General features: G+C 46.9%; 1 protein-coding gene across 2 annotated transcripts in view; it reads right to left on the bottom strand.

Moving 5' to 3' along the window:
* The window catches only part of LOC129829248 (helicase SRCAP-like), a 30541-nt gene that overhangs the window by 6740 nt on the left and 2135 nt on the right, over nucleotides 1–21666 (bottom strand). Inside the window, exons 3-29 of one of the 2 annotated variants that reach the window (XM_055890935.1) lie at nucleotides 18376–21539; nucleotides 16034–16288; nucleotides 15687–15872; nucleotides 15191–15530; nucleotides 12974–13158; nucleotides 12736–12814; nucleotides 12523–12612; nucleotides 12151–12327; nucleotides 11703–11914; nucleotides 10018–10195; nucleotides 9774–9910; nucleotides 9213–9382; nucleotides 8716–8908; nucleotides 8382–8518; nucleotides 7929–8115; nucleotides 7496–7823; nucleotides 7049–7270; nucleotides 6723–6887; nucleotides 6382–6531; nucleotides 5812–6252; nucleotides 5587–5729; nucleotides 3971–4281; nucleotides 3557–3759; nucleotides 1247–1416; nucleotides 805–1001; nucleotides 568–682; nucleotides 346–471 (exon numbers count right to left, since the gene is read on the bottom strand). In XM_055890935.1, coding sequence (XP_055746910.1) covers nucleotides 346–471; nucleotides 568–682; nucleotides 805–1001; nucleotides 1247–1416; nucleotides 3557–3759; nucleotides 3971–4281; nucleotides 5587–5729; nucleotides 5812–6252; nucleotides 6382–6531; nucleotides 6723–6887; nucleotides 7049–7270; nucleotides 7496–7823; nucleotides 7929–8115; nucleotides 8382–8518; nucleotides 8716–8908; nucleotides 9213–9382; nucleotides 9774–9910; nucleotides 10018–10195; nucleotides 11703–11914; nucleotides 12151–12327; nucleotides 12523–12612; nucleotides 12736–12814; nucleotides 12974–13158; nucleotides 15191–15530; nucleotides 15687–15872; nucleotides 16034–16288; nucleotides 18376–21285 — 8007 coding nt within the window. In that variant the 5' untranslated portion in view covers nucleotides 21286–21539. The remainder of the gene's footprint in view (nucleotides 1–345; nucleotides 472–567; nucleotides 683–804; nucleotides 1002–1246; nucleotides 1417–3556; nucleotides 3760–3970; nucleotides 4282–5586; nucleotides 5730–5811; nucleotides 6253–6381; nucleotides 6532–6722; nucleotides 6888–7048; nucleotides 7271–7495; nucleotides 7824–7928; nucleotides 8116–8381; nucleotides 8519–8715; nucleotides 8909–9212; nucleotides 9383–9773; nucleotides 9911–10017; nucleotides 10196–11702; nucleotides 11915–12150; nucleotides 12328–12522; nucleotides 12613–12735; nucleotides 12815–12973; nucleotides 13159–15190; nucleotides 15531–15686; nucleotides 15873–16033; nucleotides 16289–18375; nucleotides 21540–21666) is intronic. The other variant, XM_055890936.1, reaches the window with a different exon arrangement.

The raw sequence follows: 21666 nt of genomic DNA, 5'->3' as shown, positions 1-21666 counted from the left end.
GTTCTCTATGACAAATTTAACATTCTCACCCGTCAATTCTGTGATTTTCACGATTGGCTGGTTAGCATGGAGTAAGACTGGAGTAAGATTGATGTTTGCTGACTTAAATAACACAATCATTTGATCTCTAGTAAACAAGTTTATTCATTATATTTTTAAAGCTTGTTTGTATGGAGTCAGTAATGATCCAAACACTCAGGTGCTAGTCTCTCGGTCTCTTCCAGACTCCTGCTGCTGTATGTTGTGGTATAAACAGGCGTCTATGGTCTGAGAGACACCTGCTCTGAACACACCAGTAAATCTCCTATACATCCTGTTATTGCCAGTGTGTTGGTTGTGACTGACCTGCTCCAGGATGGTGGTGCTCTGTTTGTTGACAGTCTCCTCTTCCTCAGGCTGGGGCACAGAGAGCTCCACGATCATCTCCTTCTTCTCCCCCTCCGTCACATCAAATAGTTCCCTGATGGTTTGCTGAGAGGAGAGAGAGAGGAGCGTAGTTCGTTTTTGAACTGCCCTCAAGTCAGAGCGAATGGACGACGTCAAAGAGTAGTGTCAGTGGAGACGTACCTGTCTGAAGAAAGCAGTGGTGAAGTTGCCTCCTTCGATCGCCATGTCTCCCAGCATCCTCTTCTGGTTGGCCTTCTTCAGGATGTTCTCCTCCACCGTGCGCTCACTGATCAGCCTGGAAGGGGGTGGGGGGGAGAATAGTCACACCAGACGTTCAACACATTGTCATACCTTCGGAGTCCGCAGACAGCTCATGCGGTTTCTGGAGACTTTCAGTGGAGGGTTTCAACTGGGCACCTGTAGATGTGGACATCGCGGGTCTGTCCGATGCGGTGGCAGCGGTCCTGGGCCTGGGCGTCCATGGTGGGGTTCCAGTCACTGTCGTAGAACACCACCGTGTCGGCGCCCGTGAGGTTCACCCCCACGCCACCGCTACGCGTGGACAGGATGAAGCAGAAGATGCGGCGGTCCGCGTTGAAGCGATCCATCAGGGACTGAGAGGGGGAGAAAGATGTATGATGGACACAGGAGAAAACAAATGTTTCTTGTTTTCACCCGACAGTCAGCATCCTTTAGCAGTTTCAGCACAGTGTTGAACTCCGGGTCAATTTCATTCAACTCAAGAAACCAAATAGCCGGAAAATTCCTTTGAAATGGAATCGACGCCAACTGACTGAGTTGCTGAAGACCAAGACAACAACAGAATCCCATAGAGCTCAGGAGTCACAGCGCCACTCACCTGTCTCTGCTCGACGCGGGTGCTGCCGTCCAGGCGAAGGTAGATGTGCCCATGATAGCCAAGGAACTGCTCCAGCACGTCCAGCATGCGGGTCATCTGGGTGAAGATGAGCACGCGGTGTTGGCCCTCCTTCAGCCGTCGCAGCAGAGTGTGGAGTGTCTGCAGCTTACCTGCACACACACACCACAGTGTTATTGCTCAAAGGCTGTATTGAGTTAAAAGCACTTTTTTTCCTCAGACAAATGCCACAATGTCTTCAACTGAAAGACACGCTGCTCTGGGGAACTGAACCCAGAGACACAGAACCTGAGCCTGACCCAGTGAACCCAGAGAGACTGTGTCCCGTTCCGCATTCGAAGTAACAACACTTCTAGTTAACACAGTGGCTTTTCGTGTCATGGTGTGTGCAAACACACAGCCAAACTGATGGGAGGTGTCAGAGTTCAAATTCCTCAACGAATGCCAAGTTAAAACAAGACAAGTTTCCTAAAAGACTCTGCATGGTCAATCCAATGTCTGCAATGGCCGGACCGCATTTGCTGCAATGCGGCCCCCGCAGAAGTCAGAGCATTCATATATCTTGCGATTCAGCGAGCTTTCATACGCATCCAATAAATTGGTCTGCACCGCACCACTCGTAGTTACTCAGTGCTAGTTACTCAACAACTTCTAAATGTTACGCAGCGACTAGTCAAACATACTGAACAAAAATATTTAAGCAACAATTTCTAAGATTTTAACAGAGTTAAAGGAAAATCAGTCATTAGACCCTAATCTATGTATTTTACATGACTGGGCAGGGGTGCAGCCATGGGTGGGCCTAGGAGGGCATAGGCCATAGGCCCCCCTCAGACAATCCCACAAGTGAAAGAGACAGATGTGGAGGTCCTGGGCTGGCGTGGTTACAGCTTTGGTGGATATTCCTGCAGTCAGCATGCCAATTGCACGCTCCGCAAAAACTTTAAACATCTGTGGCAATGTGTTGTGTGACAAAACTGCACATTTTAAAGTGGCCTTTTATTGTCCCCAGCACAAGGTGCATCTGTGTAATGATCATGCTGTTTAATTAGCTTCATGATATGCCATACCTGTCAGGTGGATGGATTATCTTGGCAAAGGAGAAATGCTCACTCACAGGGATATAAACAAATTTGTGCACAAAATTTGAAAGAAATAAGCTTTTGTGCGTGTGGAAAATGTTAGGGATTTTTACATTTATTTCAGCTCATGAAACATGGGACCAAAACTTCACAGTTATAATGTTTTCCAGTGTATATCCAAATCGGATTTTAGTAACCACCTTGTGGGCTTGTGACTATACATCAAATCACCATGACAGACTTAAGAAATATCCACTTTGTTTGATCAGATTTGTTGAACGTGCACCAATCCAGCGTCTTTCTACCCCACGGTCTGCATTCCATCGACCTTTTACCACATCTATCCCCATTATCTCCCAATCTCTTTCCAGGAGTTCAAACTCATTTTCCTGTCTTGATCCCAACACGAGGTATCATAAAGACATTTTTATTTATGAACTTGTTCTGATAGCCTTTCGTCAAAGTTCTCCATGTTTGTTGTCAAGAAAGTGAGTTCGTGTTTACACAGGATGTACCGGCCCCAACTATTGTTCTAAGCTGACCTATGGAATTGTTTTAAGATGGATCATTTAGCCATTTGATTTATAATTTTAAGACCCCTTTAGGTATCCACAAAAAAATTGAAAACAATTATTTAATAAAATATTGAATTTGCCATTTACTACTATAACCCATAGAAAAACACAAAAACACAAAAAAAAGACAGTAAAAAAATGGCATAAGGAATAAGGTTTTGAAGTGTATGTCCGATATCTAGTAGATAAGAGAAAGCTCAGTAAATATATAAATAATATTTTGTAACACATTTTGAACTCCTTTAGGGTAGGCACAAAACGACCTCCACACTTCCATACATTTTTTAAGCCGGTAACAGTTAACTTTAGACAAGTCCCGTGACAATTATGTGGGGGGGGGTCATAGAGCATTACGGAAAACACCATCGAGTTCCACAGTGGGATCACATTAGTTTGTAAACCAAACGGTTCGGATGCGTCAAAACACACGTTGGCACATCAACGGTACCGACTTCAGACGAGTCCCCCTTGCACTTGAGACCACCATCGTGTTCGTGAGAGTCTCCCCTTTCCATAGAGTGGTCATTTTTTAACTCTTATATTTTTTAGATTGACGCACTGGTGTGTCAATCGAGTCTAGGGTGTTAAGTCCTATAGAACAAACAAGTGTGATGTCTGAGGAGTGGGGGACTCACCGCAGTCGTACTGGATCAGCCTCAGGTCAGGGAAGTGGGTCCTCATGTTGCACTGGATGCGGTGCAGACTGCGTGTGAGCGGGGCCACCTGGGAGGAGAGCAGCGAGGTGAACACGGCCTGCTTGTGGCTCAGAGATGGAGGGGGGTGGCAGCTGTGCATGGTGATGGTTGGAGCCTCCACCGGTGGGATCACAAACGTAAACCTGGAGGAGTAGAAAAATCAGGTAGGCATCACAAGAAAGATAAACAGAAAGTCTTTGAAAACAGACACACCGGATTTAACTAATGAAGGGCTTGGTCATTAGTAAAAAAAAAAGAGAAAAAAAAGAAAACTGGTGTTAGTGAAGGGCTAGAACAAAAATCTAGACTGTCTCGTGGTTCCAGACAGTGGAAAGCAGCAGCCAGTTTTGTTACCTTTCTATCACATCTTTGAGCAGCTGCAGCCTGTCCTCAGTGGTGTGGATGGCCTCCCTCAGGGCGCGGCTTTGGTCCCAGTAGTCCACGGTGCTGTGGGACTGGGCGAATAAGCAGGCGGTGTGGCCCGAGCGGCCCCACTGACCCAGGGCCCTGGGGGCCGGAGCAGGGCAGGAGCCCGGGAGGAAGGTGAGGAAGTCCAGCACCTCATGGCCGTACACGGGCTTGGCGCTGCAGTGCAGGTCATTGATCCGGATGATTTGGGCCAGGCGGCTGTCTCGCTGCTTCTTGCGGCTGTCTGCCAGCCATGACTGACGGGGAGAAAAGGGACAGTTTGTCAGTTGATAAGACGGCAACAATTAAATAGGCGCTCCAGAGGACTGAAAACAACTGTGTTGATTTTATTTAACCGCTTGTTTTGGACTCAACGTGTGAATGAATGAATTATGCATGAATAATAAACCATCTGCAGTCCTCTCCCAGCGGCAAAAGGCACAGAATCGTTATACTTTCACTTGGCATGATTTAGTGCATGAGAGACACGCTCGTTCATGTCATGTAGTGAGTGCGCGCGCTGAAATTAGTGGGATTGCCTTGTTACATGCACTTAACATTAGTTATTTTGATCACAGCAAAAACACATTGATCAAATCCATGCAACATAACAATAAAACATTTAAAATTAGATCTATTAGGCCTCGGTAGTAGTTTAATTTCTCTTTCAATAGGCTACTGATGTGCGCTATTGATGGTAATGTAGCCAGACAAATACATTAGAAGGCAATTGTCAAACTAATCAGAAACACTATGCATCTCCTAAATGCTGTCGCTGGTGTATTTTGTTTGAATTTTGGAATATATTACGGGAATCACAGGCACGAATACAACTCTCGAGAAATGCATACTGCAAATTTCACCTGCTTTAAAAATAAATAAAGTGCCTTTCTGTTTTATCAACCATCCATCCAAATCAAATAATTCCATGCCATCTGTCCTTATAAACATGCAGACAGGTATTCCATGATATGTAACAATCCAACACTGCAGTTGATTTCCAGCGATCATAATTTATCACGTACGCAAATGCAATATATAAATTATTACATGACTTTCAAGGAGTAGGACATTTGATGCAAACATTAGTAGGCTATAACTTTTTCCATAGTATACAATTACATCCTCACAATTGCTTTCTTGCCATACTAGTCTGTACAACAAGGAATTAGCCACAACCAAACTTTGAGGGACATTGGGCGAGTTAGTTTTACATGGCCCGGTGCCGGCACTGGGCCATGCAAAACTAACTCGCCCAATGTTGATTGGCAGGTGGAATGATGTCCAATGAGGTTGCAAGGTTAACGTGGGAGGTGGGATCAGATCGGCACAGCATTGTCAAAAAATATACAAAAAAGTTATGAAGTCTCTTTAAAGGAACATGACAGGAGTCAGTTAAGAGTTATGCTGTGGACTGATGACTGACATAACTCAAAAAGGTACTACTGTGGGATATGCTAGAATATGACAACCTCATTACTTCCTACATGGTGATTTAAACAAGTAGCAAGGGGAAAAAAGAGATATGTAAAACAAATAAAAGCAGATGTAGTGGAAGGTACCATGTAGAAGGGGGAGCGAGGATGTGGGCGAGGTTGTGCCCGAGGTCGAGGGGGGACAAATCCACCAACATGGGACCCTGATTTAGGAACAGCTGATTTAGTGTCGCTGCTCTCCTCACGCGTTGACAAAGAATTCAGACGAGCTAGAGAGGAGAAGTGACTTGTTCAATACAGGGATTGTAAATACAGAAACAGTTTTCAAATGATTTGCATTCATCAACTCACCTTTCTGTTCTGTGCTGGTTTCGGCTGGCCCTTTTACTACCTTCAGCACTGGGCGAGGGGGCTCAGGCTGACTGGGGGCTGGGGTAGGGTTTTGAAGTGGGGCAGGAGTAGGGGTTCGAGGAGGGGCTGGGATAGGGGTTCGAGGAGGGGCTGGGGTAGGGATACGAGGAGGGGCTGGGGTAGAGGTTCTAATTGTGACCGACGTAGGGGTTCTAGGTGGGGCCAGGGTGTATTGAGCAGTAACGGGTCCAGGGTGGCAATGTGCAAGGGGGGATCTCAGAGCAATGTTGGTATTGGCATGGTGGTGTATGGAGGGTGACGCCTGGGGGGCTACGCGGGGAGAAGGGGGCACTGCCAGGGTGGGTACACCTCCTCCTTCCTTGCTTGACTGGCGTACCACGATCTTCACAATCCCAGAGCTGGCCACCATGGAGGAGGGCACTGGAGAGGAAAGACGAGTAAGAACATGACCATCCATGAACCGCTTAAACAACGAGTCCAGGGTGAAAGACAGCTAACCAGAGAAGCTCAGATCGGGGGCCGTAGTCTTGAAGGGGGACGCTGCTGTACCTTGAGAAGCGTTGAGAGGAAGTTGGATTTCCGAGGGTGCGGGAGAGGGGGTGGCAGCATGGGTGTTGGCTGAACTGAACACTGCTACCTGGGCTGGCTGGCTGATGAGGTGGTGCTGCCCTCCGCTGGTCACCAGATGCATGAAGTTACCTGCGGAGCCCACATTAAGAACCCATTTAGACACTCCTGTCAGCGCAGTATAGGATAGATACCGTACCACTACATTTAATAGAACACCAAGATGGCTGCCTATATCAACACATTCTAGAGTTATGACATGAGCCACTCATATATATATACTGCTCTATGATACTTTAGTTACTGTTAGGATCTGAGTGGACCTTGTACTGGGCGTGGAGGGGCCACAGGGACCTGGTGGAGCTGGGTTCCAGACAGGGTGAGCTTGTTGCCCTGCAGCTGGAAGGTAACAGGCTTACTGCCCTGGCACGACGACACAGGACGCCCAGCCAACGAGGCCAGGTGGGCGATACTCACTACCTCCCCAGCTGAGATGGAGAAAGAGAGTCATTAAATAAATGTTGACGTGACATTTCACCAGTAGGAATAATAAAAAAAGGTCATTCAGTGCATTTTCAGTTTGTTCTTATGCACTCTTCACGCACATTGGTTGCACGATAGAGTGTTTGAGAGAATGGCAGGTACTCACAGGGAAGTCGGGCCTGCATGTCTGGGCTGAGCAGAACCCGTTGGGTCATGACGTTGCTGGAAGAAGGGGTGGAATGGGTGGCGGGGTTGCAGGAGGCGGTGGGCGAGCGCACAGCCAGGACTGGCATTGGGGAGCCAGACCTCACGACAGTTCCCACTGCACAGGGGCCGCTGGGGTGCACAGGTGGGCGTGAAGGGGCAGTGGGTGCCACTGAATACACTGCTGAGGGTTCATGGAAACAAGGGAAGAGAAGACAGGATGACTTTAGATCTGGGTTGTGTAGAATACAATAGTTTGTCTGGCTGTGTAGAAGTTTCCACAAGAAACTGTTCAAATCGGACCGTAAGAAAAAAGAAAAAACACTTGGATCATGTTGATCTTTTCCATGTCAAATCAGCAACTATTCATGGATTATTTACTTCTAAATCCATGCTATTTAGTACTAACCTTGTTGGACTAGAGGTGAAGGGGTGAGGGTTGGGGTCACGTCCTGGATGAGACGGGGCCTTGGGGCCTGAGCAGCAGGGGTGACTGGGCAGGTGAGCCGAGGGTTGTTCACCATCAGCACCGTGCAACCATCAGCCTTAGGTAAGGGCTGGAACATCCTGTTGACCTTCATACGGACAGGTTTGGGGCGGGGAGGAGGGTCGGGGGACTCCATGACCTCCTGGATCAGCTGGCCGCTGACCTTCCGGCGGGGCAGAAACACGTCGGCCTTGTACCTGGACACGCTGCCCTCTAGACCCACCAGGTCAAACAAAGACAGGTCACCGCGCTGAGGGACAGAGGAGTGGAGGGGTTCAGTTATGGAGGTTTAAATACGTATAAAATGCATTTTGTATGCATCTAAATGTTTATGTGCGTACACACACACGCTAACCTTGAATGGGGAGATCTCCAGGGCTCTCTGTACCAGGGAGGCCGTGTGGAAGACGATGGGCTTGGTGATGAAGGGGGAGTGGATGGGCCGCGGGTCAAACAGGTTGGGGTGGTTACACACTTTACGGAGCTGCATCAAGATGTTGATCACAGACATGAAGTGACCGTTGGCCAGCGTTTCCCGGGTGCTAAGAGAGAGAGCGATAGAAAGGGAGAGAAATACAGTGAAATGACAAAAAAAAAAAAAGGATTCCTATACAATGCTAACTAGTAGATGATCTAAGCAACAGTAGCTGTTTAAATTACAACATCATAGATGTAAAAACATTCTGGGAAATGTTAGAAATAGAACTATACAGGTCATTAGCTAATTACTTGCAGATTTTCAAACCAATGAGCTCTCCTGCAATGCATTAATTTGCTTCCAGTAACACCCTTGTCTATAGATACTTACGAGGCCTGTGCCATGAAGTCATCGTAGAGGAAGCGCTGTCTCTTGGACAGACGGCAGCGCACCACATGCTCATATTTCTTAGGCATCTGCTTCTCCACATCCACCTTGATTCTCCTCAACAGAAACGGCCTGAGCACCTGGAAGGGAAAAACAAAAAGTGGTGATATGTCGGGTTAGGGAACAGAATGTCTTTCAAAACATCTAAAACAGTTCATGGTAATAAATAGTATATTCTTATTTAACAGATAATCTGGACCCTCCTAAATATTCAGACCAATCCACACCCCCTTGACCAACTGCGTGTTCCTCCATCTACAGCAGCCTGAGTTCTTACCTTATGTAACCTCTTGACCAGGCCCTCATTGTACTCCTGGCTGCCCTCGATCATGCCGGTGAGGGGGTTGGAGAACCACTCCTTAAACTCTCGGTGAGACTGAAAGACGTGGGGCATGAGGAAGTGCATCAGGGACCACAGCTCCATCAGGCTGTTCTGCAGAGGGGTGCCCGTCAAGAGCAGGCGCCTCTGACTGGGGCCAGGAAGAAAAAAAAACATAGAAAGACGTTATAATGACCAGAGGTTGTGACAAAAGATTTTTATATTCTACTGGACGAAGAACTTTCAGCTTTTGTTGTCATAATTTTGACTGATATTGGTAAAGGAAGAATGCAGAGAAATGGAAGCACTTGTCTGAAGGTTTTTAGAAAGTGCTATAAGAATCCTTTGTGTTATTATTATTATTTATTCATTCATAAATTAGGATTATGATGTTCAATGGCAACAGTTAAACCGGCCATCTATAACCATCTCCTCCCTCCTCCCTTAGTGCCGACCTGTTGAAGTTGAGCAGGCTCTGCCAGCGCTGGGACTTGAAGTTCTTGATGTTCTGGGCCTCGTCCAGGATGAGGTAGCGCCAGGACTTGCGACGGAAGGCCTGGTGGTCCTGCAGCACCAGCTTGTAGGAGGTGATGCACACGTGGAAGGCGTTGGGCTTGGTCCAACCCTAAAAAAAAAGAGGACGTTTTTATTAGCTTATCGAAAGGGTCTGGCGCTTGAATTGATCCATTTCAGTGGGCCAGGGCTTTTATCCAGCTTCGGTATGCAAGGCTGACTTTTTGTTCAGTTGGAATGAGACAGGGAGCACCAGAAAGGAGATGAGGCAGCGTCAGTGAAGATTATTTTGGAACCCGCAAGGGAAAAGGAAAAGAGGTTGCCAAAGAAATACCTGGTTTAACGCAGACAATTAGAAAAATCGTCAACGGGTGAAACAAGATGGAGAGGACTGCCCAGAACAGAGTGCGCTGGAGAGGGGTCATCGTGAGGAAATAGGCCCGAGTTAGTAAGTGCCAGTGAAGATTTGTATCCATTTACGAGGGGATTTGGTGATTGTTTACCTGTCTCTTGAGTTTCCTCTCCTTCTGACTGCCGTAATAAGTGAGGATTTTGAATCCAGGACACCAGCGCTTCAGCTCCATCTCCCAATTCAGCATCACACTGGTTGGCACGATAATAAGATGGGGCCCCCAGTTACCTGAACAACCAACTTGATTTAGTATCCGATATATAGGTTGTGTACATCTCTTCTATTGTCCTGGTAAAATGTTGAAACATTAGTGTATGAATGACTCAATGTCTTACCCTTCTCACAGGCGAGGTGAGCTAGCAAGGCGATCGTCTGGATGGTCTTCCCCAGGCCCATCTCATCAGCCAGGATGCCGTTGAGCTTCTTCTCGTACATGGTGACCAGCCAGTCTAGGCCGATGTGCTGGTACTCACGCAGCTGGCCCACCAGCAAGAACGGAATGGGAGTCTTAACCTATTGACAAAGAACAAACAATAAAGCAAAAACTGGTTTTTAGAAATGTTAGCAAAAGTATAAAAAAACAACTTAAATATCACATTTACATAAGTATTCAGACCCTTTACTCAGTACTTTGTTGAAGCACCTTTGGCAGCGATTACAGCCTTGAGTCTTCTTGGGTTTGACGCTACATTCTTCTCCGCAGATCCTCTCAAAGCTCTGTCAGGTTGGACGGAGAGCGTCGCTGCACAGCTATTTTCAGGTCTCTCCAGAGATGTTAGATCGGGTTCAAGTCCGGGCTCTGGTTCAGCCACTCAAGGATATTCAGAGACTTGTCCCGAAGCCACTCCTACGTTATCTTGGCTGTATGCTTAGGGTCGTTGTCCTGTTGGAAGGTGAACCTTCACCCTAGTCTGAGGTCCTGAGATCTCTGGAGCAGGTTTTCATCAAGGACCGCTCTGTACTTCGCTCCGTTCATCTTTCCTTCGATCCTGACTAGTCTCCCAGTCCCTCCCGCTGAAAAACATCTTCACAGCATGATGCTGCCACGCACCATGCTTCACCGTAGAGATGGTGCGAGCTTTCCTCCAGACATGATGCTTGACATTCAGGCCAAAGAGTTTAATCTTGGTTTCATCTGACCAGAGAATCTTGTTTCTCATGGTCTGAGAGTCCTTTAGGAGCCTTTTGGCAAACTCCAAGAGGGCTGTCATGTGCTTTTTACTGAGGAGTGGCTTCCGTCTGGCTACTCTACCATAAAGGCCTGATTGATGGAGTGCTGCAGAGATGGTTGTCCTTCTGGAGGGTTCTCCCATCTCCACAGAGGAACTCTGGAGCTCTGTCAGAGAGACCATCGGGTTCTTGGTCACCTCCCTGACCAAGGCCCCTCTCCCCCGATTGCTCAGTTTGGCTGGGCGGCCAGCTCTAGGAAAAGTCTTGGTGGTTCCAAACGTCTTCCATTTAAGAGTGTTGGAGGCCAGTGTGTTCTTTTTGGTACCCTTACCCAGATCTGTGCCTCGATACAATCCTGTCTCGGAGCTCTACAGATAATTCCTTCGACCTCATGGCTTGGTTTTTGCTCCGACATGCACTGTCATCTGTGTGCCTTTCCAAGTCATGTCCAATCAATTGAATTTACCAATCATGTTGTAGAAACATCTCAAAGATGATCAATGGAAACAGGATGCACCTGAGCTCAATTTTGAGTGTCATAGAAAAGGATCTGAATAGTTATATAAATAAGGTACTTCTGTTTAGAATATTATATTAATTTGCACAAATGTTTTATATGGAATCAACTCCATATTAACGCCCATGATTTTGGAATGAGATGTTCAACAAGCAGGTGTCCACATACTTTTGGTCATGTAGTGTATTTTACTATTGGAGGACAGGCTTATTGTAACGGCTAGAACGAAATGAATGGAACAATACTAACCTTTCCCTTAAGTCAACTACAAACTAATAGCAAAGGATCCTTGTTTGATCATCTGGCCAGTGTTGTAGGGCATGGGTTACCCACCTTGGTTGTGGCAAGGGTGTAGCCTTTGGGTTGCAGGCTCTCTGCAGTAGCAGCAATGTGGCTGATCTCCTTCTTGGGCCGCGGGCCGGTTGGGAGAGGGGGACTGTGGTCTCCCTCCTTCAGCAGGATCTCCATTCCCTCGTCGCACTCATCTTCATCACTGTCCTCTTCATCATTGTCAATGACCTCTTCCTCATCACTGTCCTCATTATCTGGTGAGTGATAGGTGAGAAGAGGGGTAATGCAGTGAGCATGGTATAAAATCAGGACAAATGCACTAGCTTGACAGTCAAATCCATAAGGTAAAAGCCCTTGGAAAAAAGTAGGTTTTTGGTTTGTAGGTCCATCTACAGTATCAATTCAATCTGAAAGCTCAGTGTGAAGCTTCGTAGAGTTTTCGCTAGGTTAGAGAGCAAAGATGTTCTATTTTGTTACAGGTGGGCAGTACCTGAGGTGGTGATGTTGCTTTCCACGTCACTTTCGTCTTCCTCGCTCTCCTCTTCCTCGTCTACAGAATTTTCAGACTCCTTGGAGCTGGCAGGAGTGGCGGATGCCGAGGGCTCCTCGAAATCAGAGGCATACGCTCCTTTGTACTTCTCCAGCAGCTCCTCCACAGTCATGTCACCTGGGAGAGGAATTGGAAGAAAATGAAGTTTAGAATGGTCTTGAATAATGGACGTCATGGCAACAGATAGGAAGAGAAAAGTGACTTGTGGAGCTTGAAATGACAATAGCTTAAAAACAACTAGACAGCACATTGGACTCAACATCTGTGCAGCAGATACAGCTGTTGTACTATTTTAGTAGTGTGGGAGGTTACCTTCTTTGGCCAAGTCATCCAGCTCGCCTGCGTGATCTGCTTCCCCCTCCACCACCTCTTGGGCTGCGATGGTGTCCTCCTCATCTTCAGCTGAGCACCACAGACAGGGACAAATAATTACACAATACTCACAGCCAAGTCAATATATTGACAAGTGAGCTATTTTACATGCATATAACATTCACTGCAATTGGATAACAAGGCCTCACTTACCATCCTCTTCGTTGGCTGTGAACTCTGCGTCTTCGTCCACTGTTGTGGACAAATTGTCTGAGCACTCTTCTTCCGAGTCCTGTGGAAGGAACAAAGTCAGCCTCCACCAAATAACATTTGAAAGTATGAACAATTAGGTTAATGTGCACCAGCTTATACAAAGGAAGGGCATGGGAGTGCAGTATGCATGTGTTTGAGTGAGGGGCTCTGCCCAGTCTCCTGTGTCAGTGGTACCCACCTGTGAAAGGGGCTGTTTGAGGGTGCTGAGCAGCTCTGCCAGGGACATGGTCCCCTCCTGTCTCAGCAGCTCAATCTCCCTCCTCTGGGTCTCAGGGTCATTGCCATCCTGTTCCTCCTCCACGTCGATGGTCTCCTCATCATCATCCTCCTCCTCACCACCACACGGAGGCTCAAAGTCTCTGTCTGCAGGCAGAACGAAGGAAGAGAGGAACGTTAAACCTTGTCTCCAATTGGCCAGTCTGTTAAGGCACCTGGACTAGAAACTGTGCAGGACACTGCATCATGCTTATTTGAACAGCATTGAACAGTCTACAATCTCTGGCAAAGCTTCGCTTCCATTATGCTAACTACTAAGTCACATCTGATGACTGGAATGTCACTGCACTTCAGAGATGCAATAATTACATCGTTTCTAGTCAGAAATTGAAGGCAGGAGATGACTGTCCTTTTGCCTTGGGCAATTCCACCATAACGGAATTACACTGAGAATCAGTTTTGCACTTTAACCCATAAGAGTCTAAACCCTGTCTAAACCGGGGTGGGTTCTACTGAGCTACAGTGCTGTGAAAAAGTATTTGCCCCCTTTATAAATTGCTCTACTTCTGCATATTTTTTTTTATTTATGCTGAACGTTATCAGATCTTCAACCAAAACCTAATATTAGATAAAGGGCAACCAGAGTGAACAAATAACACAACAATTACATACTTATTTAATGTATTTAATAAACAATGTTACGCAACACCATATGCCCGTGTGAAAAAGTAATTGCTCCCTTACACTCAATAACTGGTGGTGACACCTTTAGCTGCAATGACTCCAACCAAACGCTTCCTGTAGTTGTTGATCAGCCTCTCATGTCGCTGTGGAGGAATTTTTGCCCACTCTTCCATGCAGAATTGCTTTAACTTAGCGACATTTGGGAGTTTTCAAGCATGATCTGCTCGTTTCAAGTCCTGCCACAACATCTCGATTGGGATTAGGTCTGGACCAAAACTTCAAATTTGTTGCTTTTTAACCATTTTAATGTGGACTTGATTGTGTATTTTGGATCATTGTCAAACAGAGCTTGAGAAGATCTCCAGAGAAGAATGGGAGAAACTCCCCAAATACAGGTGTGCCAGTCTTGTAGCGTCATACCCAAGAAGACTCAAGGCTGTAATCGCTGCCAAAGGTGCTTCAACAAAGTACTGAGTAAAGGGTCTGAAGACTTATGTAAATGTGATATTTCAGTTGTTTTTTTATACTTTTGCAAACATTTCTAAAAACCTGTTTTTGCTTTGTAATTATGTGGTATTGTGTGTAGATTGATGAGGGATCAATTTTAGAATAAGGTAACAAAATTTGGAAAATTCAAGGGGTCTGAATACTTTCCGAATGCACTGTACATGTTCGTGAGTCGCCTCTTTCTACAGTGGGGTCATATTAGTGTGTAGCCCAAACTGTTCGGACGCTACAGACAGAAGTTGGCAGATCGGCTGTACCGACTTCAGACGAGGCCCATGACGCTTGTGGGGGTCGTAGAGCAAAACGGAGGCAACCGTCATGTGCGTTGGATTGAGACGCATCCAATGCAAAACAAATATATCTCTAGCTTAAAACGGACAGATTTTTTTTTTTTAAATGGGGATTTTATTTTACCGCTAATTAGATTTCCGCGGTGGCGGGGGTTGCTGGACTGGCGTCACTGAGTCTGACAGTTGCTAATGGAAACTAAACAGAGGCACACTGAAGAGTACTAGTGTACACCTTAGCAACTGAATCTTACAGAAGATGCTTTGGGTCAACAATAGCAATTCATTGCATTTTAAAACAGTGCTTTTCACAAAGTCTCAAAGCAACACATCCGTCACCAACGTGTAGCACCAACAGGTGACACGCAGAAGGCATTTTGCACCAGGATGCACAACACACATCAGCTGAAGTAAGAGCAGTGGCTAAAAACAACCTCCTTATGTTGTAAATTATTCAGGCTCTCTAGTTATACCAGTGGAGGCTGAAGAGGGGAGGACGGCTCATAATAATGTCCGGAATTTAGTTAGTTGATTGGTATCAAACACATGGTTTTCATGCGTTTGATACCATTCCATTCACTCCATCCCAGCCATTATTATGAGCCGTCCTCCCCTCAGCAGCCTCCACTGGTATAACTAGAGAGCCTGAATGGTGGCAATCTGGATACTCAAGAAACAATTAGCAAAGAAACAGTTCTCACCATCTTCATCCACAACAAGTGGAAGAGAATTTCTGGGTGGTGAGGGTGCAGGTTCACTGTTCCCAGCCGGTGCCGTTTCCAGGGCCTGACTGAGGAGGTCAGAGTATTTCTCTGTCTGGCCCACGATGAAGTCCAGTTGGAGGTCCAGAGCCTTCTTCCTCTTCTCCTCTAACCGGGACTGCTGCTTGTACTGCACCACCTTCTCAACACTGCTCCAGAAGGCCCGGACCTCCTTGGCTATGTTGGAGGCGACTCGTCTGATTTTGGCGTGCTCGTCCCTCTTGGCCTTCTCCTCCTTCTGCCGCAGCTCCTCGTGATGTCGCATCACCATCCGCACCACCTGGAGAAACATGCATATGTAATTGAGTTCTTTTGAACTTGTTGGACCTAACCTGAAATCATGGCAGTGGTTAAGCAAACAATAGGTAATACCAATCTCTCTGCAATATGGATGCCAAGTGGTGTAAAATAAAAGTGATATAAGAGGGTTTCTTACCTTCCTGGCGACCCCTCTCTTCCACCTCCTCTCCTGGGCAAAGTCGGCCGAGAGCCACTGCATCTCCTCACACAGGTAGTCCCAGTGAACCTTGGGCCGGACCGGCTCCGTCAGGCGGGTCAGTCGCTTCATAGACCAAAAGCCTTCCCTCCTCAACGCTACGGTCCTGCCCTCTATCTCCGCCTCCTACAACACATAGTTCACATCCGGAATTATAGAAATAAAGAAACTCAAATTGTTCCAATCTAGACAGTTGATTAAATGAAAAACTATTCACAGTTGACAATTTGGAACAAAGGTCAGAAGGATGAGCAGGAGACGTGATCCAAATCAGAACGCTGACTCACGTGTTTGGCTAGTTCAGCCATGTCTGCGCGACGCTCCACGCGAGGTCGATGGGGAGTGACAGGGTCCGATGGGGAGGAGCCTCCTGGGCCCATAAAGGGAGGAGAGAGGAACCTGCCCTGGGCACCTCGGAGTATGAGGGGAGTAGTGCTGGGAGTCCAGTCAATGAAGGATGATAGGCCAGGAGAGGGGTATGAAGTGGATGAGGAGGCAGGTGACCAATTTTGTGTGACCCTGTCTGCTATCCACTGGCGTACCTGGAAACGGAGGGAAAGGCAGCGAGAAGGAAATGAGGACTTTTGAGCAGGACCATAACAAGATTGTTCCTACTGGAACAAAGGCAAACATGCATAGAGTTCACAGCTAAATCTGTCTCAAACATGTTGTATATCAAGCTATCAACAAATCTCTTCGATACCGTAGGCTATACCTCAAGAAATCACATGCTGCATTGAAAACAAAACAAAAAAAAGTTTACTATTCTGTAGCCTACACCCATACAGACTTTGCAGTGTACACAACCTGCTATCTCATGTAATCATACAGTGATCAGCGAGCATTCTGCAAGTGTGATCTATAGGAGCGTCTGACACCCACCGCTTACCTTTGAGAAAATGGCCTTTCTGTCTGGCCTGCTCTTTCTCTGCTCATGCTGGAAAACATACATGGCTTAAAACGTGGCCAACTTAATCACTAAAGCAGAACACTGCATATGAAAGATCACTGCATGAAACAAACGGAGAAACCATTTTGAGAACTGAGAATGAAATGCTATAATTGGAAAACATTGAAAACATGCTGAAAGCGTTTTCCTGGCATACGCCAAACCCAGGTTCGTCTGTCGGACTGCCAGATGGTGAAGCATGATTAATCACTCCAGAGAACACATTTCCACTGCTCCAGAGCCCAATGGTGGCGAACTTTACACCACTCCAACTGACGTTTGGCATTGCACATGGTGATCTTAGGCTTGTGTGCGGCTGCTCGGCCATGGAAACCCATTTCATGAAGCTCCCGACAAACCGTTATCGTGTGACGTTGCTTCCAGAGCAACCGAGGACAGAACATTTTTCAGCACTCGGCGGCCTCGTTCTGTCAACTTGTATGGCCTACCACTTCGTGGCTCAGCCGGTTACTCCTAGACGTTTCCACTTCACAATAAAAGCACCTTTACCGGGGCAGCTCTAGCAGGGCAGAATTTGACAAACTGACTTGTTGGAAAGGTGGGATCCTATGACAGTGCCACGTTGAAAGTCATTGAGCTCTTCAGTAAGGCCAATGTTTGTCTATGGAGATTGCATGGCAGTGTGCTTAATATTATGGTGTGGCTGAAATAGCCGAATCCACTAATTTGAAGGGGTGTCCACATACTTTTGTATATATAGTGGATATTGCAGCACCGACTCAGCCAGCTACATTTAATTAACCATAGCCATCAAGCTCCAAATTCTTCAAAACTGAAAAGGGAGTTTATGTTCTCTCTGCTACTGCACAGCAAGCAGTACCAGTACTAGCTCCAAAAGGCTCCTTAACAACTTCGACCCACAAGCCATAACACTGCTGAACAGTTCTTCAAATGGCTACCCCCCTTTTTTTTTTTTACATTGCTGCTACTCGCCGCAAAGACACTTTAACCCTACCTACATGTACAGTACCAGTCAAAATTTTATACACCTTTTGAAACGCCGAGAGTGTGCAAAGCTGTCATCAAGGCAAAGGGTGGCTACTTTGAAGAATCTAAAATATTTTGATTTGTTTAACACTTTTTTGGTTACTACATGATTCCATGTGTGTTATGTCATAGTTGTGATGTCTGTAAAAAAAAAAAAAATTTAAAATAAAGCAAAAACCATGAATGAGTAGGTGTGTCAAAACTTTTGGCTGGTACTGTACATATTACCTCGACTAACCTGTACCCCGCACATTGACTCAGTACCGGTACCCCCTGTATGTAGCCTCGTTATTGTGTTGATTTGTGTATTTATTTGACTTAAAACTGCTTTGCTGGTTAAGGGCTTGTAAGTAAGCATTTCACGGTAAGTTTACCTGTTGTATTCGACATGTAACAAATAAAATTCAAATGTGATTTATATAGCTCCATTTCAGTTTTTGATGAATTGAATATCACAAAATTGCATTTAAACACATTATGCCTTCATTATAAGTATAATAAACAACTATTCGCACAGTAGCAAAATGTTTATTGTATGCTGCTTAAGAAAACTGTCCCATCTTTCTTGCTAAAAGAATGGTCTCTGTTGATACGTAGCCATTTAATCACTGATTTGGCAGCACATCTGAAGAAAACAGCTAAGCCTACACAGAAAGCCATTTTGGGGCATACCTTGTTCACTGCTGGGCTGGGGTTGACCATGCTCCTGCGGCTAGGCTGGGCCTTCACTGCCAGGTCAGCCTCATCACTGCTCTCCTCCGTGGGGCTGCTGAGCCCCGGGCCCTTCACACCGGCTAGCCGTGGCCGGATGACAGGCGGTGTTCCGAACTGGCTCCCACCCCTGGAGGAACTGGAGAGTTTACGCCTCGTCACATTGCCTGATGTTGAGGGCAATTTGGGGGCAGAGAGGGGCTTGGAAGATGCATTGATGATGTTCAGAGGGTTTAGGGTTTGAGACACAGTCACTGCTTTGCCCGTGGATATTTTGATTGGAGTTAAGGCCTCTTTGTCAGATTTGCATGGTGTGGGAGTAGATGGAGGGGTCATACGGGACTGGGATGGGGTGTTGGTAGCGGGAATAGCAGGAGGTGCTGCTGTGGGTTCTCTTTTGACAGAGGGCTCTGTCTGGGCTCTATGACTGCTTACAGGCACAGGCTCCGGCAAAGGCACAGCAACTGACACAGCTTTCGGAAGGCACTCTAATACAGGTGCTGTGTCTGAGCCACAGCTGAAGCTGCTAGTGCTAGCCTGCGTCAGGCTGCTGCTCTGCTGCCTAGATACCCCCAACAATAAGGAGGGAGGATGTTTGAGGAGAGGGGTGTCCCCACGCTTTAGTAGGAGGAGTTTTGGGTCGATGATGCCAGAAGAGAGCGTGGACCGGGAAGCCTCTGGGTTGGCCTCGGTTGCTGTCACATTAACGGTACGATAAACATTCTGCTGGGTCTCCACTGGGGTTTCTGTCAGTGTTGGACAGGGCTGTGGATATTTGGTCCCTTCATGAGAAGAAACACAGGGCTTGGGTTCTGTAGTATTTTGTAAGGTGGCTCCTGGTACCTTTTTTAGAGGACAATTCTGCTTTCTACCCTCTGGCAAGTGTATGGGCATTGGGGACGAGAGGACCTCAATACTGTGTTGACTGTTTGACTGTACAACAACCCCCTCTGTTAATTCTTCCATTGGGGAGACAAGAGAAGATGTACTGGTCATTGCTCTCACTTCCGTTTCCCCTGGCAGCGTTTGTGTGTCACTCAGACATGTGGCTGGGGAAATGCTCACCCCTCTAATGTCTGAGACAGCTGTGCTGGTCTCCAGACAAGGTAATGCAGCTTGTGTACAGGTGTCCGTCTGTCCATCTGGAGTATCTGATACTGTGACAGTTTGGACTACACAAACCTCACTTGAATCTTCCAACACAGTATTGTCAATTTCAGTAGTTGTGGGCTCAAAATTCTGCCCTTCATCAGTCATCTCTACATCTTGTGTGGAGAGACTAGGGGTAAAGTCATGTTGATGCTGGATAATGACTTGATCATTGTCATTACTCGCTTGAGGGTGAGATAGAAGGTGTATTTCTCGTCCCTCACTGGCTGTACAATTCTCTGAGTGTTCCATGAGTGGGGTGAATAAGTTTACTTCATAGCTTGGGGAGAGGGACGGTCTCTCTCCAACAACTTCTATCGCAATCTCCTCCTCCACAAAGCTATAAATCTCAAATTCTCCTGCAGCCAGTGGGTCCATTTCGATATCCGAATGGGTCCCTTCAATAAACGACTTTGGTTCTCTGTCAGAATACTCAGAGTTGAATTCAATAACAGCAGTATCACCACTGACAAGATGTTCTTGCAGGAAGACACTCTGATCCACCTGCACCTCCTCAGGCAACTCCAGGCTGGTCTCTCCTCCATGCATCACAGCTCCTTGAGCATCAGCTGACAGCACGAGCTCAGAGACCAGTGGAGTCTCCATCCTGGTTTTGTGGTCAGGATTAGACATCTGAACTTCAATAGATTGTTCTGTCTGCATTAATTCTATTTCTGTACTGGGGAGGTGGTGTATAGGAGAGGTTGTTGCTGTTGTCTCCTGTAGAAAAGAGCTTTGTGACCGGATTGTAAAGTTGGGTGAGTGCTTGGCCGTTTTAGTCTCCTTTGCCCTGTTAGTCTCAATCCGTTCTTCTGTTGGGAGAGGGGGATTTGTCTGGATATCGCGCTCACTCTCCTGTCTGTCAGTTGTGTAGTCTGGGGTGGAATTACCACTGCCAGGGGGCGTGTAGGGGACAAGACCAGAGTATGTTTCTCTTGACTGTGGGGTCCCGGATATGTCAGTTGGTGGGTCTGGGAGTAGCGTTTGTGAACTCCCAAGTGTGACATGTCTACTCTCAGACGGTTCTGTAGATCTCTCAGATTCGTGTGGTCCCTGATCCACCGCATTAGCACCCTGTATCTCTTCTTGGTCGTAATTTGAGTTTTGCCTGATTTTAGGTTCTGTGGAGATGTCTGTTTGTTTCTTCTTACTGTTGTCAGTGATGAGCACTGGGGGGATAGGCTGCTCAGAATTTGGGAGAATGCCTGCTTTCTCTTGGACTTCAGACAGAGGTATGTCGCTGGCCTGATTTGCCTGAGTCGGCGGAGTTGTTTGAGGCTGCTCCATCCCTCTGTCTTCGTTGTGGTCTGGGACTGTATCTTTATTTGGGCCGAGGGGACGTGGCGACACTGTTGAGCAGGATTTAGAGGGAAGGTTTCTAGCTGGGTATTCTCTGCCAAGTTCCTCGACTCCAGTCTCTTGTTTATATTCCAATTTCTCTGGGAGAGGCTGGCCCCTTTCTGTCCCACTGACGACCACCAGTCCACCTGCAACTCTCTGATGCAGAGCCTGGTCCTGGCCTGGTCCAGCAGCACTCCACTCTGTACCGCTCGTTTGTCTGTCTGTGTGGCTGTTGTTATCAGTTTGTGACACATAATGCGAATATTGCGCTGTTCCGTCTGTCTGTGTGTCAGAGAGTCTGTCTGAATGGGACTTTGTAGAGAGACTAGGGTCCTTGGGGTGCAACGGGCCCAATTTTCCTCCACCACCACTATCTGACATTGCCCCTCTTTCAAGGCTGTCCTTAGTGTTGTCGCTGGGGTGAGTCTCTGTGGGTGTGTTATTTTCACTGATGCGTCCGTGTCTTTCAGGGTGTGACGTGGTCGTGTTATCCAGTGGTGAGAGAGGCGCAGCGGCCACATTTTGCGCAGCCTGGGGGTTGTCACCCAGCACATCCACAGCCGGAGGGGTGCGCTGCTGCACCGCCTCCTCCCCAGAGCTTCCTCCCTCTGTGCTGCTCCGGCTACACACTGCACCTGGAAGCAGTGAGAGGATGGTGTTCAGTTGACGGATAGAAGTACAGTACATGCATTTAAAGACAAATATTTCAATAAGTATCCCGCAAAGAACAATTTGTCAAACTAGTCAATGTCTCTGGTTACG

Source organism: Salvelinus fontinalis, chromosome 30, assembly GCF_029448725.1.
Source record: "Salvelinus fontinalis isolate EN_2023a chromosome 30, ASM2944872v1, whole genome shotgun sequence".
NCBI classification, from domain to species: Eukaryota; Metazoa; Chordata; class Actinopteri; order Salmoniformes; family Salmonidae; genus Salvelinus; species Salvelinus fontinalis.
This window is presented reverse-complemented; position numbering and strand designations above follow the sequence as displayed.